Raw genomic sequence first — 17185 nt, forward strand, 5'->3', positions numbered from 1 at the left:
GGAAGTCTGCCCCCTCTCGCGCTCCGTCGTGCGTTCCAAGCCGCTGGGCGTGGCGGAAGGCTCCTGCCGGCGCTCCGTTGTCACACACAAAGGGACTACACCTCCCAAGCGGGCGCCGCGCGGCGGCCTCAAGCCACCATCTTGGAAGCTGACCCGCCCCTTGTCTCGCGCAACGGCCGCGGGTACGTCGTGACGTCTGAAGCGGGCCGTGGGCAGGGCGTCGATGAGGGGCAACTACAATTCCCACACGGCCCCGCGCGGCCGCGCATGCGAGCTGCTGTTTTGCCGCCATCTTGGCTGGACGGAGCTGCCTGCCGCCGCCACTAAACAAACCTGAAGCCACCCGGGCTCTGCCGCTGAGGAGCCTTTAGATGTTCCCGGAACGGCCGGGCAGGTGGGTCCCCTCCCCGCGGGGGCGGGGGCGGGGGCGGGAGGGCGACTGGCCCCTCCGTGGGCTGGTTGGGTGCTGTGTCCACGTCAGTGAAAGGCGCAGGAGTGGGCAGCTCCCGCTTCCCCCCGCCCGGCGGGCGGAGGGCGACGCGTCCGCCCACCGGGGTGAGGGGGAGGCTTCCGTCCGGCCCCCTGGCTGAGGCTGAGGGAGCCGTGCACCCCCCCCCACACAACACCCCCTGGCTGTGGCTGAGGGAGCCGTGCACCCCCCCACACACAACACCCCCTGGCTGTGGCTGAGGGAGCCGTGCACCCCCCCCCACACAACACCCCCTGGCTGTGGCTGAGGGAGCCGTGCACCCCCCCACACACAACACCCCCTGGCTGTGGCTGAGGGAGCCGTGCACCCCCCCACACACAACACCCCCTGGCTGAGGCTGAGGGAGCCGTGCACCCCCCCACACACAACACCCCCTGGCTGTGGCTGAGGGAGCCGTGCACCCCCCCACACACAACACCCCCTGGCTGAGGCTGAGGGAGCCGTGCACCCCCCCACACACAACACCCCCTGGCTGTGGAGCCGTGCACCCCCCCCACACACACACACACAACACCCCCTGGCTGTGGAGCCGTGCACCCCCCCCCACACACACACACAACACCCCCTGGCTGTGGAGCTGTGCACCCCCCCACACACACACACACAACACCCCCTGGCTGTGGAGCTGTGCACCTCCCCACACGCACACACACAACACCCCCTGGCTGTGGCTGAGGGAGCCGTGCACCCCCCCACACACACACAACACCCCCTGGCTGAGGCTGAGGGAGCCGTGCACCCCTCCCCCACACACAACACCCCCTGGCTGAGGCTGAGGGAGCCGTGCACCCCTCCCCCACACACAACACCCCCTGGCTGAGGCTGAGGGAGCCGTGCACCCCTCCCCCACACACAACACCCCCTGGCTGAGGCTGAGGGAGCCGTGCACCCCCCCACACACACACAACACCCCCTGGCTGTGGCTGAGGGAGCATGCACCCCCCCACACACACACAACACCCCCTGGCTGTGGCTGAGGGAGCCGTGCACCCCCCCCACACACACACAACACCCCCTGGCTGTGGCTGAGGGAGCCGTGCACCCCACACACACACACACAACACCCCCTGGCTGTGGCTGAGGGAGCCGTGCACCCCCCCCACACACACACAACACCCCCTGGCTGTGGCTGAGGGAGCCGTGCACCCCCCCCCCCCCCACACACACACACGCACAACACCCCCTGGCTGTGGCTGAGGGAGCCGTGCACCCCTCCCTCACACACACACAACACCCCCTGGCTGAGGCTGAGGGAGCTGTGCACCCCTCCCCCACACACAGACACAAACACCCCCTGGCTGTGGCTGAGGGAGCTGTGCACCCCCACCACACACACACACAAACACCCCCTGGCTGTGGCTGAGGGAGCTGTGCACCCCCACCACACACACACACAAACACCCCCTGGCTGTGGCTGAGGGAGCTGTGCACCCCCACCACACACACACACAAACACCCCCTGGCTGTGGCTGAGGGAGCTGTGTACCCGCCACACACACACACACAACACCCCCTGGCTGTGGCTGAGGGAGCTGTGCACCCCTCCCACACACACACACAACACCCTCTGGGTGTGGCTGAGGGAGCTGTGTGACACCACACACTCCCCCACAACACCCCCTGGCTGTGGCTGAGGGAGTAGGGAGGTGTGGGGCCCCCCCCCCCCACAACACCCGCTGGCTATGGCTGAGGGAGGGGGGAGCTGTGCCCCCCCCCAGACACAGAGCACCCCCCCAGCCAGCTGAGGGAAGAGGGGGCGATAGTGTATATCTCCCCCGACCCCGTGGGAGCTGTGTGCTCCACCCCTCCCCCACAAAGCCTGCACCCCTCGGGCTGAGGAAAGCGGGAGCAGCTCTGTCAGCTGGGGGTTGAAGGAGCTGTTCCTGTCCCTTCCCCCAGTTTATGGAGGCTAGAGGAGGCATTTCACTTCCTCCATCTTGGGGGGTTGTACTGGGGGTCACTAAGCTCCTGCCCACCCCTTGACCATCACCTCTTGTTGTTTGTGTATGGGATCATTTGTTTTCACTGAGGCCAGGACAATTACAGGGTAGTGATAATAGGCACAATGAATTTGGGAGTAGGGGTAGGTGCATCCTGGTTCTGCTGTCACAGTTTCCTGTGCGTGCTCTGCCAGATCATCTCGTGCAAAGTGTATGATGCGATCGATGCTTTGTTTTTGTTCATGTTGCTAAACACAGAACCGTAATCACTGCTCTGTGGCGCTTCAGTCTAACGGCCCAAGTGCAGGACAAGTATTGGCACGGTCTTGCACAAGTCTGTTAACCTGTCTGCCTCTGGCGAGTAATTTTTTTAGTGCGTGGATAAAATCATTTTAATGAGCGGTTTTCATCGTTGTCAGGATGTGGTTGGACAAGCTAGATACTGTGCCTGTATTGTGCCTGAACAAGTACATTTTCATGATGTTTTTGCCAGTGTGCAACATAACAGACAAATGCCAAACGCATTCCCATGGATTGTAGAGTCACTGTAGCTGGAAGACTTCCTATAATAGATGCTCTGTGCATAAGGAGAGGGAGGGGGCTTTTACATCAATTCAGAGATAGTTCCAGATGTAAGAGAGAGCATGGCATGAAAGAAGGTCTGAGAAAGATATAGGCATCTGTCGGGAGAGAGGCTAGGATGACCCTCAGGTGTATCTACACTAAAGAGACTATACTAACATAGCCCTCTGGTAGAGCCATACTGGCATAGCCCCACAATGTAGATGCAACCTACACTGACAGAAGAGGTTTTTCTGTCAGTGTAAGAACATCACTTCTCTGAACATTAGCTCCCTCAATGGAAGCACTCTTCCATCGATATAGCTTTGTCTGCCTGGGGGTTATGTTGGCATAGCTACAGTGCTCAGTGGTGTGGTTTATTCACACCTCTGACTGACGTAGCTATCCAGTATAATTTTCAAGTGTAGACCTAGCCTGAGGAAATGGTTATAGGAAGTCAATGTCTGGAGTGAAGTTGCAGAATTCTTTTATAGTGAAATGGCAAGCCTTTTGCAGGGGTTCAGGCAGGGGAATACGTGGATGGAAAGGAAGATGACCTTGGTGAAGTTCTGAGCAGGCTGGAGGAGGGGAGAGATTGCACTAATCAAATTCTAAGATGTAGAGCATGGACTTTTACTTACAGTATTTGTATTCTTTTTCAGGGAGGTTGAGCTCTGTAGGAGCACAAACACAGGGAAAGAATGCCTGTTGTGTGGCCAACCCTTCTGGATCTTAGCAGGGATGAATGCAAGAGGATTCTTCGCAAACTGGGTACAATTTGTGGCTCTCTGCTTCCTCCATCCACCTGGCTGCTGGAACTTTGTGTATCTATCTCTGTTTAAAGAATTTCCAGCCCAGTGTCTTCATTAAACACTTTCATATGTTTGCAATCAACATATAAGATACAGAAAGTGATCAGTAGGTGTCAGTGTTTGTTTTCACAGCTCTTGCTTTGATAGTATTTGGTAGGGGTGGATGCTCTTTATGGATTCAATGAATAGAGCTGGTTTTAAACCTAATTTCATAGAATCATTTTAGTTGGATGGTACCTACACTGCAAATTATGATGTTTTCATGCACATTAATGTGTAATAGGAGACATTTCTGTCAAAAGTGAGTAACTCCTCAGTTTGCTATGTCTGATTAATTTCCTACCTCCTTTTTTGGTTTTATATAGAGAAAACATATGAAGGTCAAAATGAATCTTGCAATGCTACCCATGTTTAGTTGTCACAATGGTTAGAGTTACATCAGTAAAACTACTGTAATGCAGATTCTTAATGAAAGAAAATGTTCCGCAATACAATATTTCCAGTCTTCAATTACAGGAGGACAGGAACTGGCTGGGAGAGGTGAAAACAATCTCAATTAGTTTAATGGTCATAACAATAGGAGCCTATTGAATTGCTGTAGCCATGCGTCGAATTCTGGATGCTTTGCCCAAATGAAAAGGGCTATCTGTAAGAAAGTTTCTGGGAATTACATCCGTAATAACATGAATATGTAGTAAGGCAATTATACTTAATAGTTTTTAATAGCATTTTAATATTGGAAGAAGAAAAATCTTAGTTTTCTTTTTAGACTTTCATTTAGGCAACATAGTCTAGTGGTTAAACACAGTAGAGGGAGTCGAGATTTGATATTTGAGACTTTTCTTCTGACTTCCTGCGTAACCTTGGGCAAATCACTTAACCTCTCTGGGCTTTATTTTACCCATCTATAAAAAAAGTGAAGTACTGTACTACATACCTTGCATCAGAGGCATGAAGATTAATGTTGTAAAGTTCTTTGAGGTCTTCAGATTATGCTATAAAACTATTATTATTAGAGAGAGAAAGGGGTGAAACTATTTTCTCTCATCTTGCTCGGTTATCGTGGGGAGGGGGTTCTGTTTTTAAGAGACAGCACATTGAGTATAGAATCTGAACCATTATTTTTATTATTTAAAAATGTATTACTTGTATTGTGGTAGCACCTAGAGGCCCTAAATGAGATTGCAAGTGTACAAACAGAGACAGAGGCTTATGCTATCTGAAAGAACTTTGTCTAAATAGACAAGATAGACAAGGGAGAGGAAATGGAAGCACAGAGAGGTGAAGAGACTTGCCCTGTCTCAAGGTCACAAAGCAGGTCAGTGGTAGAGCAATGCATATAGCCCATGTTTCCTGACTTCCAGTCCAGTGCTCTATCCATTAGACCACTCTACAAGGCTCAGATACTCCATAGTAAATTAAACGCCATAGCAGATTTTAGAAAAATGTGTCAATACTTAAATCATATCTTAGTGTGATATCTAGCACTGCCCTGAGACCTTTGCAGTACATAGCTGAGGAAGCATGAAATATGGGATGACGTGGCAGCCTTAAATTTGAATTTGCTTGTTTTCATTTGTTTGTTAAACCTAATTTTATACCTTATTTCGGCCATTTAACTGGATTTCCCTTGACTGAACAGAGACTGCACCGGTTACAATTTGTCTGTACTACTTAGGGATAGGAGTGAGGAAGGTGGTGACATAAGAATGGCCATACTGGGTCAGACCAAAGGTCCATCCAGCCTAGTATCTTGTCTTCCAACAGTGGCCATGATATTTTCTGTCTTATTATCTATCCATCCCTTTCTTAATGATTCCCAACATTCTGTTCGCTTTTTTGACAGCCGCTGCACATTGAGTGGATGTTTTCAGAGAACTATCCACAATGACTCCAAAATCTCTTTCTTGCGTGGTAACAGCTAATTTAGACCCCATCATTTTATATGTATAGTTGGGATTATGTTTTCGAGTGTGCATTACTTTACATCTGTCCTGTGATCTTCACTGTCTGCTATAATGCTAAAACATACAGTTCAAGGTCTTAATATACTGGCTCTCCATAAAAATACAACACCCTTAACTCAGACATCGAGTGATTACTGAGTAAAGTAACTTCAGAGTCTAAGCACAGAAAAATACTGTAGTATCTCTCGTATTACTGTGTGGTACCTTAGCAAATGTTGACTTTAAAGACAGCAATTGGGTTTGTATATAAAATGCTTTATTATCTAAGCCTTAAATACTTAAGCACTTGTGTGTCTTCTCTGTTTTCCCCTAGGTTTTGTCAGAACTGGGCTGGGTGCAGGAATTGTTTTGGGCATGGTTCTCTGGTTTTGTAATTTGGGTCCGCTGGACTCACTTGCTGACAGCTTTTGAAAACAATGCAAGTCTTGCTTATTTTGGAAGCTCTTATCTGACTGCTATCTGTGCACTAGTCGGTCTTTTTTGTTACTCTTTCTGTCCCTATTAATACTTATTTTTATGTTAACTGGGATTTGATTTTGTTGGTTTGTATAGCTATGTATAGTGTGGAAAGGGTTTAGATTGCTAATTTAAAACAAGATTTTCAGTCACACTTTTTTTTGTGAAATGTTCAATAACTAGAACAATAAGTCATTCTCTCGATGTCTGAGTTAAGGTTGTTGTATTTTTATGCAGAGCCAGTATATTAAGACCCTGAAATTTACGTTTTATCATCTTAGCAGATAGTGAAGATCACAGGATAGATGTAAATCTACTGAATTTAAACCCATGATTTTATTTTTCCCTTTTTGCTGTTAATGGTTAAGAGCTAATCATATTTCTATATTTCCTTAGAACTGGAGGCATATGCTGGAGTTATCAGTGCCTTGCGTGCACAGGGGGACCTTACCAAGGAAAAGAAAGACCTTCTTGGAGAACTCTCCAAAGTGCTTAGGTAAACCTCACACTACTTATGGTAAATGTGGTGAGTGTATAATTGGTTTATGGCCTGTTTTCTTTTAAAAGCATTGCACGTACTTCCTACCAGAGGCATCTTCAGCTCTTAAAATGAATTCATAATCAAAAAAGAGACTCCACAAACAATATAGCGGAGATTCCATATTTATTTGGAACCCGTATTTATTTTCCTTTCAATGATTCCTGGTCGCATTTGCTTAACTTGCAAATGAAATTTTTTTCCTCACTTCCATCCTTGTAAGATTGGAATCCAGAATTGGAAATCCCGCCATGTAGCCACTAATGTAATGTCTGGTAACTATGGTGAAATCCTTTCTATTCTCTAGGCCAGAGAATTATCTTTTACCTTCTGAATAGTAAAACACTTCATTTTCACTGTCACAGGGGAGAGAAGCAAGTGGCAATCTCTAAAATGTAAATGCTGACCCCTCCATCCACCAGAGTGGTGCTGTTTCTAACATTTTCATTTTTGCTAACAGGATCAGATAAATATATTTGTCTTTCCATATCTAAAATATATTGGCTGCTTTCTTTTATGACAGCATTTCCACTGAGCGCCATCGTGCTGAAGTTCGGAGAGCCGTAAATGATGAACGGCTAACAACTATTGCGCATAAGTAAGCTATTACTCATACTGAACATGACTTCCATAAGTTAGCAAATAGTCTTCGCATTGGGCAGTCCTTTATCTTTTAAACCAAATACTAGAGATTTTAAACCACTAGCAACCTTGAAGGAATAACACAGCTGACAATTGTCGTAGTACATGTAACTATACCCTCAGCTGATGCAGATCTGTAGAATGTACTACAGGAAAATGTGTGGAAGTTGTTGAAATCTGCGGTTAATGAGTCACTGTTTTGTTCATTAAGGTAGTGCTTAGGAGGCAGCTGAAAATGCGGCCCTATTGTGTCGTATATAAACATAGTATAAGAGAGAGTTCCTGTCTTGAAGAGCTTACAGTCTAAATAGATAAGACAAACAGAACGTAGGGAAACTGATAAAATGTATATGGAGAGTGAACAATGTGATGGCTGCAAGCTTCATGTTTTGCCATGATTTTAGTTTTGTTTAAATCCTTTTGATTGGGTTACGTTAGGAGAGGATTAGCTAAATGGAAGGATAAAGGATCTTTGGTGACCTTGAGGGAGGGGGTCAGAGAGGGTGGAGCAAACAGCCAGTCAACACTGGGGAAAATGTTTGGAGTGAAAATTTCAGAAAGCAGTGTGACATCATCACTGTCCATTACTCCCTGCTTGAACTGCCCTATGCAGCTGCTGTGGCAGTGTCAGTTTTGGCTGGCTCCTCCCTGTGTTTTCTTTCCCAAAGCTCACAGTTGCTATGGAGAAGGGGATGCCCCCTGGGTCCTAGTGCCCTAAGGGGTGGGGAGTGGTATCAGTTCTGGGTTCTGGAGGGAAGGGTGGCCTGGCTGGGCCATATTTATCCCCCAGTTCAGCAGGACATGGTTGAACTGCTTTCTGCAACTGTTGTGCCAGTTTCAGTCTCTAGCTAGCTCCCTACGGTTTTTTCGCCAAAGACCACATGATTGGGGGAGAGAAACTAGTGGTCACTTATCTTTAAGTGAGATGCTTAGTACTCTTAGTATCTAAAAGTAGTTTTCAGAATGAAATAAATGGCTTGAGAGATTTTATTTTATTTTAAGGGGGAAAGAAATGCCTTAAATTATTTAATGTTCAGCTAGAGTATAAGAATTTCTCTTTATTTTCATAAATTAATATAAAACAGCTATTGATTTTAAGTGTGAATCTTACAATTCTGAAATTATAGGGGAAAAAGCAATAAAACAATCATGTATAAGGAGCCTATCATATCAGTTAGCAATATTTTGAACTGAGGCTTACCAAAAGGCATATTCTTTTGTAAACTGTCATAGACCCATAGATATTAAGGTCAGAAGGGACCATTATGATCATCTAGTCCAACCTCCTGCACAACGCAGGCCACAGAATCTCACCCACCCGCTGCTACGAAAAACCTCTCATTCAAATGTTTCAGGTTTAAAGGCTTGGAAATAGTCTGGCCTATTAAACAACTACATAGCATAACAGTTCAGATTTTTTTCTTTAAAAAAAAGTGAATAAGGAATAGCTTATTTAATAAAACAATCAGGATTGATTTCTTAAATTGAATTTCCTGTTAAATGCTGATGATGATGTCAGCAGTTTGCAAAACTCATCCAGTTTCTACCTCAAGGGGATTAAAATCTAGAACACACAGTAGGAAACCCAAAGGAGGTGCTAGTTTATGGAATGCCATATCTTTTTGTAAATCTCTTTTCTATCTTTCACATTAAGAAATAATATAGCAGAGAGCTCATTTGACTGATGTGGATTAATTCTTAGTGATGCTAGGAAAGTGCAGTATTGCCATTAGATATACTGGAGTTAGCACTCTTAATATAAACTCGTTTGCAGTTATTTTCAACAAAAATTCTACCTCAACTGATGCTAATCAGTAAGTACTGTAAGAAAATTTATGGAAGATGCTGAAACAAATCTGGTTTTAACTGAGAAATAGACTAATTAGCGCTAATCTTTTTACTAGTTACTTAGTACTGTTAGCCAGAGTTAAAAGTAGTTCTTCAGTATGTGGTAATAAGTTAAATGAAACTCTCATTGAAAATTATAGTCTACAATTCTGGCTTCATTGATTCAGTGAAATGGTCATACAAAACAGAAGCATTTCTGCCTAGCAGAAAAAGGGGACAACATGATTCTTAAGTATTCTATTTTGTCTTCAAACTTTGAGGCCAATTAGAAGTTAAGACCAGGTGGTTGGCCTCTGTTAAGGGAAATGCATGAGCTGAGTCATCTGACATGTTGCAATCTTGTTTGGGCTATTGTGATGGGGCTTAGAATATTTTTAATTAAGTAGAATGAGATCTGCCTTAGAAACGATTATTTCTATAGCACACTTAGTTTGATGGCTGTTTCATGAACATTGTGCTTCTGATATTTTTAGCTAGTTAGAGGAGTATAATATACACTAATTTGCAAGTCTACTTTTTTAGTTATGTTTTACTGTACATATTCTAGGCTGTCACTAGAAGAGAAATCCTGTTATCTAGTAGCTTTTCTCTGTTGGAAAAGCATATTTAGTCAGTAAATGTGCTGGATAAGAGAACACTTTCACATAATATGCATTTCTGTTTAGTATGTCTGGACCGAACAGCTCTTCAGAATGGTCTATAGAAGGTCGTCGACTGGTGCCGCTGATGCCACGGCTGGTTCCACAAACAGCCTTTACTGTAACAGCTAATGCTGTTGCCAATGCAGCTATTCAGCACAATGCATCTCTTCCAGTTCCTGCAGAAACTGGGAACAAAGAAGGTGAGGGAATCCCAGTATTTTACTGCAAGTAGTGAGGATGTGAGAAGAACAATTTCACATTTTAAAGGGACACCATAAGCTAGCTTAGATCCAAAGTGTGTAGGTTATATTTAAAATAAAAAACAAAAAAACCCCTTCGTTTTCATACAATATTAATAGAAATGTTTTCATGAAATCTGATTGGATTTGAAGTCCCTTTTGGAGTTTTTGCAACCTAAGGTGTCGCAGCTCAGGTTACAGGCCCCCTGCCTGGGGCTGAAGCCCTTGAGCTTCGGCTTTGGGCCCCCCACCCAGGGCAGCGGGGCTCAGGCAGGCTCAGACTTCAGTCCCCCCTCCTGGAGTCATATAGTAATTTTTATTTTCAGAAGGGGGTCGCAGTGCAATGAAGTTTGAGAACCCCTGTGTTAGTGCATTAGGAACCGGAATATGAAATTGACCAAAAGCACAAAGGAACTTGACTGGTTCACTATCTATGCGAAGGAAAAAGCAAAAATGTAAACCACATATGTTTTAAATGTTCGGAAGATGTAAAGTAGTTGCAGTTGCTATAAATGGTGCAAAGTTAAATTCCTAAAAATGAAAGAAATAAAAAAAGTTGTTGTTACAGGCCCCTTTAAGGTACAGTGATACTCAGAAAGGTGACTTTGCAAAATGACGTGGATCTCCATTCTTATTTTGTCACTCCAGATCAAATGTTCTAAATTAACAAGTCAAAAGATGCCTCCCCCATCCTGCCCGTACCCCCTACAAACTCCATCTAAGCTGCAAAGTTTTATTTTACTTTGTTTTATGGGTTTAATTACAGTATATTTACACAGTTACAGAAAACCTAACACTTCTTGAATTAGTTTTTTTCTGACAGATTTGGGAAACGTTATACCACCTGCTTTGTCTTACTAATGCTTGTAAACATCAATGTTACAGCAATTAAACAAGGAAAGCTATTTTAAAATACATTAATCTGTCTTAATTTAAAGAGGGTTTTCAGATTGATTCTAGGACTGACATGCCACTGAACACAATGCAATAACAATTTTATATTTATATTACTGATCTACGCTAGAGTCCTAAGCACATTAAAACAAAGTTAATTTAAATACTAAACATGTATAAGATAAACTATAATATAAAACACACAGTCAGTAGAGAAGAAAATAATATCAATGGTGTCTCTAAGGTCTTCTCAAATAAAAACGTTTTAAAATCTGCTTTGAAAGCAGCTAATTCTATGGTCATTCTTGGGTCAGAGAGGACACCACTCCACAGTAGCAGCACCGCAGAGGCAAAAATGTGGATAGTGACCCAATAAGCCTTAGGCTTTAATTTATCTTCAAAGCTGTCAAAATAGTGCTAGGATAATGGAATTATTTACTGTAGTTATGTGGAAGGTGTCTTCTCTCCTCTTCAGTGGTGGTTTGCTATTCCTACACAAGTACCACTTCAACCCCAACATCTACCCCTGTTCCAAGTGGCAGTGTAGCAACAGTGAAGTCCCCCAGACCTGCCAGTCCAGCCTCCAATGTAGTCGTCTTGCCAAGTGGAAGTACTGTTTACGTCAAAAGTAAGTGATACCAGTAACTTTGATTAACAAAACAGAAAGGGGATGGTCTTGTGGTTAAAGCACAGGACTCTGACTCAGGTAATCTGGGTTCTAGACCCAGCTCTGCCTCAAATTTACTATGTGACTTTGGGCAAGTCACTTTACTGATAAATACACTAAGGCACAAAGATGTTAAAGTGGGATTAATACTTCCCTTCCTCAGGGTATGTTGAGGCTCAGTTCATTGATGGAGATATTTTGATGTCTGGGATAACAGAAGTGCAAAGTATGAAAAATAAAACCTAGGAATTGCCATGCAATAATGGATCATTTGTCCATCTAGTTTGGAATTTTGCCTCTGATGTGGTCATAGCTAATGCTTCAGAGGAAGGTTTCCCTTTCACCTCTTCCCCAAAGTATGCACCTGGCCGACTGCTGTCATTTGAGGGAGTGGGAAGGAGGAGAAACCCTTTTTCCCTTCTCAGATGAGCAGGAGAATTTCTAGGAATATCATTTTCCTATAAGCAGTCATGTGCCCTAAAGCAGCAAGTGATATGGCATGTCAAGGTAAAGTGCCAAATCCTTACCTGATCTAAATCAGGTAAGGATTTGGCCCTTTATGGATATTACCAAAAGAATATAAATTTAAAATAATATTGTTTTCTTGCTGTTTTTTTCTGAGCAGTAGCTGAACTTTTAAACAAACTACACAACTAACCTCACCCAGGGATTCTATTACAATTTACTTGCACAGTGCTGTGGCTTGCATACTCCCATAGTTTTGCACTGTGTTGGGAAGTACAGGCTTAGAAACCAACTACATCATTTTACTATTCCTACTGTCACGGCGGATAAAAATTGATGACTTCAAAATAATCAGAAATCAGATTTTTTTATTTAAATGTATATACAGTTTTGTTTAAAAAATAACCCTATCTAAAATTAAATTTGAAATTGATAACCTGTGTTAGAGTGTCAATGTGCTATAATCTACTGAAATAATTTAAATAGAAAATATGCTGCATCAGTGAGCCCTCCTCAGATTTTTATTCTGTTTTTAATTACATACAGAATCAGAGAGAAAACAGCTTTTGAGGTCAACTCAAGCTTTATAAATGTCACAATGTAATGTAATTAAGTAATTATCTGTTGTTGTTTTCAGTCTTTATAAAGGAGTGAATGCAATTTACATTTTCCAGAAAAGCTTTAGCTGTAACTAAACTGAAACCAAAGGTAATTAGCAAGTGCAGAGAGAATATTTTCTTCATTTTGACTAGTTCAGTCAAAATTTAGAAACTGATTGGGAGTTGAAAAAGGAGGAAAGTTTGTCTAAAAATAAAAGCCAGATGGGAGATGATGAGATTAATTCTAAATACTTGAAGGATATGAGGTCAGATTTTCAAAAGTATTTAGGTACCTGAAGATGCAGGTAAGTGTCTGCTGGGATATTCAAAAATGCCCAAGCAGGTTAGGCAGCTAACTCGTACTGAAATCACCTTAGAAAGGCATCTACACATCTTTGCAATATTTGGCCCATGGTGACCAGAAACAAGCCGTCAATTCACTAACAGTTAATATTTCCTTTGCTTAATAAATCAGTTTAAAATGCAAACATGTTTTGGTAAACTTGTTTTCTTATGTATCCAACACATTTAAGGTAATTTTACTTAACGAAGTAACAATTTAAAAATGCTGCTTCTGTACAGTTTTAATTTAATTCCAGATTCCATTCAAGTGTAGCATCAATAAGATTGCATCAATTCACCATTTTCTAACATTAAAAAAAAAAATTAAAATTAAGAATTTGAATAAATGTATGTTAAGCCATATGAATACTAAAATAAATGTACAGATATAGTATATCCTCCTGGTTAGCAAAAAGAAATACCAAATTTAGTCTAAAGGTTTTATTTGGTGGGAAATCAACATGTTTTAATGCTTATATCAACCAATGAGAATAAACCTTTCTTTAGGAAAATAATTGAAAAGTACAAATGCAAATGGAGATTAAAACTGATTATTTAAATCAAGGTTTCCTACTTGCAGTTGTAAATTACTTGGATTTAAATCAATCTGCCCGACCTACTCTAGAAAGGTACATTATTTCAGATGTAAGATATAGAAAAATTGATGTTCTCTTAGCTCAAACAACTGAAATCTAAACCTTAAAAAAATGCTATCACATAGTAATGACTCAGCCTATGATTTGGTCATGAAGGTCGCGGAAGTCATGGAATCCGTGAATTCCGCAGACCTCCATGACTTCAGCCTGCAGTGGCTGGGAGCTGCAGCGCACCCCAACTGCCTTTGGTGGCCGGGAGCTGCAGGGTACCCCTGCCGCCCAGAGTGGCGGGGGCCCTGCAGCTTCCCAGCCCCACAGGTGCAGGGGGGAATATCCCAGAGGTCCCCAGTCTCCGCAGGCGGGGGTGGGAGGGATCCCTGGCAGTTCCTCAGCTGCAGGCAGGGGAATCCCCCGCAGCTCCCCAGCCTACAAGCGGGTGGCAGGGGAATCCCCCGTAGTTCCCCAGCCTACACATAGGCGGCAGGGGATCCCCGGCAGCTCCGCAGCTGCGGGTGAGGGTCCCTCCCAGCCACTGGGCAGGGGCCGCAGTTCCAGCCACAGCAGGGCGGGTGCTGGACCCTCCTTCCTCCCCATTTTGTCGTGGACATTTTTAGTAAAAGTCAGGGACAGGTCACGGCTTATGTGAATTTTTGTTTATTGCCCATGACCTCTCCGTGACTTTTACTAAAAATGTCCATGACAAAATCATAGCCTTAGTAATGACTATAAGACTGGTCTGGATTCAAACAAATGATACAGGGATGAAAAAATCTCATCAATCCCCAAAATCATCCAATCCCTCAATTTTTTGCATTTGAATTTTTACTGAGAGCAGATTTAATTCTTCTTTTGCAAGATGAGGGTCTGACCATGAGCATCTCCAGTCATCTTGTACAAAGGTGAACTGCAGGCATTTAGCATGTTTTTCAACTCATCGCCTTTGACTTATGTTGTTGCCCATAAGCGGCATCATGGCTGTATGCGATATTGTCAAAGAGGGTTACAATACACCTCCATGCATATAATGTCTGACATTCTGTGACCCTTTTGGCCAATTGAAGTAAGACAGTCTTGGACAAGGTCTAGTATTTTATGAAAGTAGCGCCATACTGCTTATCAAGATCAACAGAGCATGTTCTAGAAAGCTATTGTCAGTGGTTCAGCGGAGTGTTACAGCAGATATATTTTCTGCACCTGAGGTAGGTGATTGTGGGGGTGAAGAAACTTTTTTGAGGCAAAAAGTTTCTTTTGCAGGATTGCATATTGGTAAAAGTTTCAAAATATGGGTAAATGTGTCAAAATAGTCACTGCTTCAAACTGCTAAAGGCACAAGTTGACAAAGTGGGATGTGGTCTTGGCATCAGGAATGCATCTCATGATAAATAGATCTTCAGAAGGTATTTGAAGGAGAAAGGGATGCTGCTGAAAATGTACTGGGTTGCATTAAAGAAGGCACAAGGGGTAAGGGGGCATGGTGTGATGAAGCAAAGGGGGAAGTTTTAGTTACATGTGGAAAATTGCCATAGATGAAAACTGCTAGAAAAGCTGAATGTGGAGTTCTGAACAGGAACGCACTTGAAAAATGTCTTCCCATCCCCCTCACACATGTGCAGTCTCATTAGTGTAACTTCTGCCATTTTTACACAGAATAGCAAAAGCCCCACACATTCTTTTAATTTCTTAACCAGAATTAAACTGCAAAATTACTCAATACCCTTGGTGTTCTGGTTTTTTTAAGAGAAATTCAGTATTATGAGAACAAGTGTGATCTGTGGGAGGGAATTGGAACACCTGATTCTGTTCTCAGGTCTGTCATGGACTTGCTGTGACCTTTGGAAAGTTTTATCTTCTCTCTGCCTTGTGTTTTCCTATTTGAAAATAGATGTACGACTTAACAAGCTTAATGTTATTAGAAAGCACTTAATGTTATTAGAAAGCAGGGAGAGATGGTCAGAGGAAAAGTGCTATAAAATTGAAAAGTCCTGTTCTTCCAGGTGTCAGCTGCTCAGATGATGATGAAAAGCCCCGTAAAAGACGACGAACTAACTCTTCTAGTTCCTCTCCTGTTCTTCTGAAAGAAGTGCCGAAAGCAGTCACTCCTGTCACTAAAACTATCACGGTGCCTGTAAGTGGCAGCCCCAAGATGAGTAATATCATGCAGAGCATTGCCAACTCCTTACCGCCACACATGTCTCCTGTGAAAATAACATTCACTAAACCCTCAACACAGACGACAAACACAACAACACAGAAGGTACGTGGGGGAATTCGCCAAGCATTACGTAATTGTATTTCTGTCAATGAATAAGACATGATATTTAGCTTTTTCCTTTCTACAAAGTGTCAAGCTATATTTTAAGGATTGTTCTTTGGGTAAGATAATCCCTCTTTTTAAAACAAAAATCTGGTGTGACTGTAGTGCACCTTCGCGTGAAGGGACCTGGATTGACAGCCCTGGAGACTGAAGCCCTTTTTTTATCCACAGAACAGGCACAGCACAGACAGTGGGAGTGCAAGCTTCCCCCACGCTGCCCCACCAATGTGCATCAACCCTGACCTGAAGGGATCACTTCTAGGGATGAGAGGGAATTTAGTCTCCATGCTCACTCAGTTATTGGCCTCTCTGGTGAGACTGCCAACAAGTTGCCAGTTAGTACCTTTTGTGGTATTGGGTTTTGTGATATGGGCACTAGTCCACTGAGAACTGGATCACATAGGCCAATGAACAGCCATCAGATGGTAACAACTTTTGGTCAAAGGTAATCTTTCTTATTTCTCTTTTCCTTAATTTAAATTATTCTACTTTTGCAGTAGTAAGACCGCAGGAAACTGGGCTTGGTCTTTCCATGGCCCACTCTACTTCATGTAGGAGATCATGCCTCCAAGGAGGCATTAGATTTCTCTTTGGGCCCAGCAGGACTTGTTGCTAGATCTGAACAGAGATTGTGGGGACGTTATTTTCCTCTTCATTCTACTTCCTTTACATAGTGTTGTGGCAGTTGAGATCAACTGAGGTACTCAAACTAACAGTGCCCAAGTTTGACCATAATGGGGCTGGAGGCAAGCAGTCCTCAGCTGTAGAATATTTTTTAAATGGACCCTGCATTTGTTGATTTCCAGATCATGCTGCAAGACCTACTTGTTCCCTCAGGCTTTGGGGGAGGGTTTTAGATGTTGGACTGGCCCTCCGTGACATTTTGTTTTTGATTTTGTGGGTCCAGAGTATTGGCTGGATGTATTTTAATTAACTAAAATAAATCATCTTTAAATTTAAACACAATAGTGACAGTGGAAATACTGCAAACCAAATTCATCTTTGGCGTATGTATTGATTTCAGTAGATTTACATGAGAGGTTAATTTGACCTTGACACAGAGAGCATTGATTTAGATTGGCCTCTAGAAAGCATTTCTCAAATAATGAGAGATTCTTGACTTTTGAGCCCAACCTCCCCACCATAATCTTTGTGTCAGACTCATAAATTTACT

General features: G+C 43.4%; 1 protein-coding gene across 13 annotated transcripts in view; it reads left to right on the plus strand.

Moving 5' to 3' along the window:
* The first annotated feature begins 237 nt into the window (after positions 1–237).
* EMSY (EMSY transcriptional repressor, BRCA2 interacting) overlaps positions 238–17185 on the plus strand; it is a 62807-nt gene continuing 45859 nt past the window's right edge. For 6 of the 13 annotated variants that reach the window (XM_043527761.1, XM_037883534.2, XM_037883724.2 and 3 more), the window contains exons 1-7: positions 247–394; positions 3654–3762; positions 6623–6722; positions 7288–7362; positions 9920–10095; positions 11504–11656; positions 15692–15951. In XM_043527761.1, the coding sequence (XP_043383696.1) occupies positions 3693–3762; positions 6623–6722; positions 7288–7362; positions 9920–10095; positions 11504–11656; positions 15692–15951 (834 nt within the window). In that variant the 5' untranslated portion in view covers positions 247–394; positions 3654–3692. Of the gene's footprint in view, positions 395–3653; positions 3763–6622; positions 6723–7287; positions 7363–9919; positions 10096–11503; positions 11657–15691; positions 15952–17185 lie in introns of all 13 variants that reach the window. The other 7 variants (XM_037883422.2, XM_037883348.2, XM_037883479.2 and 4 more) reach the window with 4 other exon arrangements.

Source organism: Chelonia mydas, chromosome 1 (assembly GCF_015237465.2).
Source record: "Chelonia mydas isolate rCheMyd1 chromosome 1, rCheMyd1.pri.v2, whole genome shotgun sequence".
In the NCBI taxonomy this organism is placed as follows: domain Eukaryota; kingdom Metazoa; phylum Chordata; order Testudines; family Cheloniidae; genus Chelonia; species Chelonia mydas.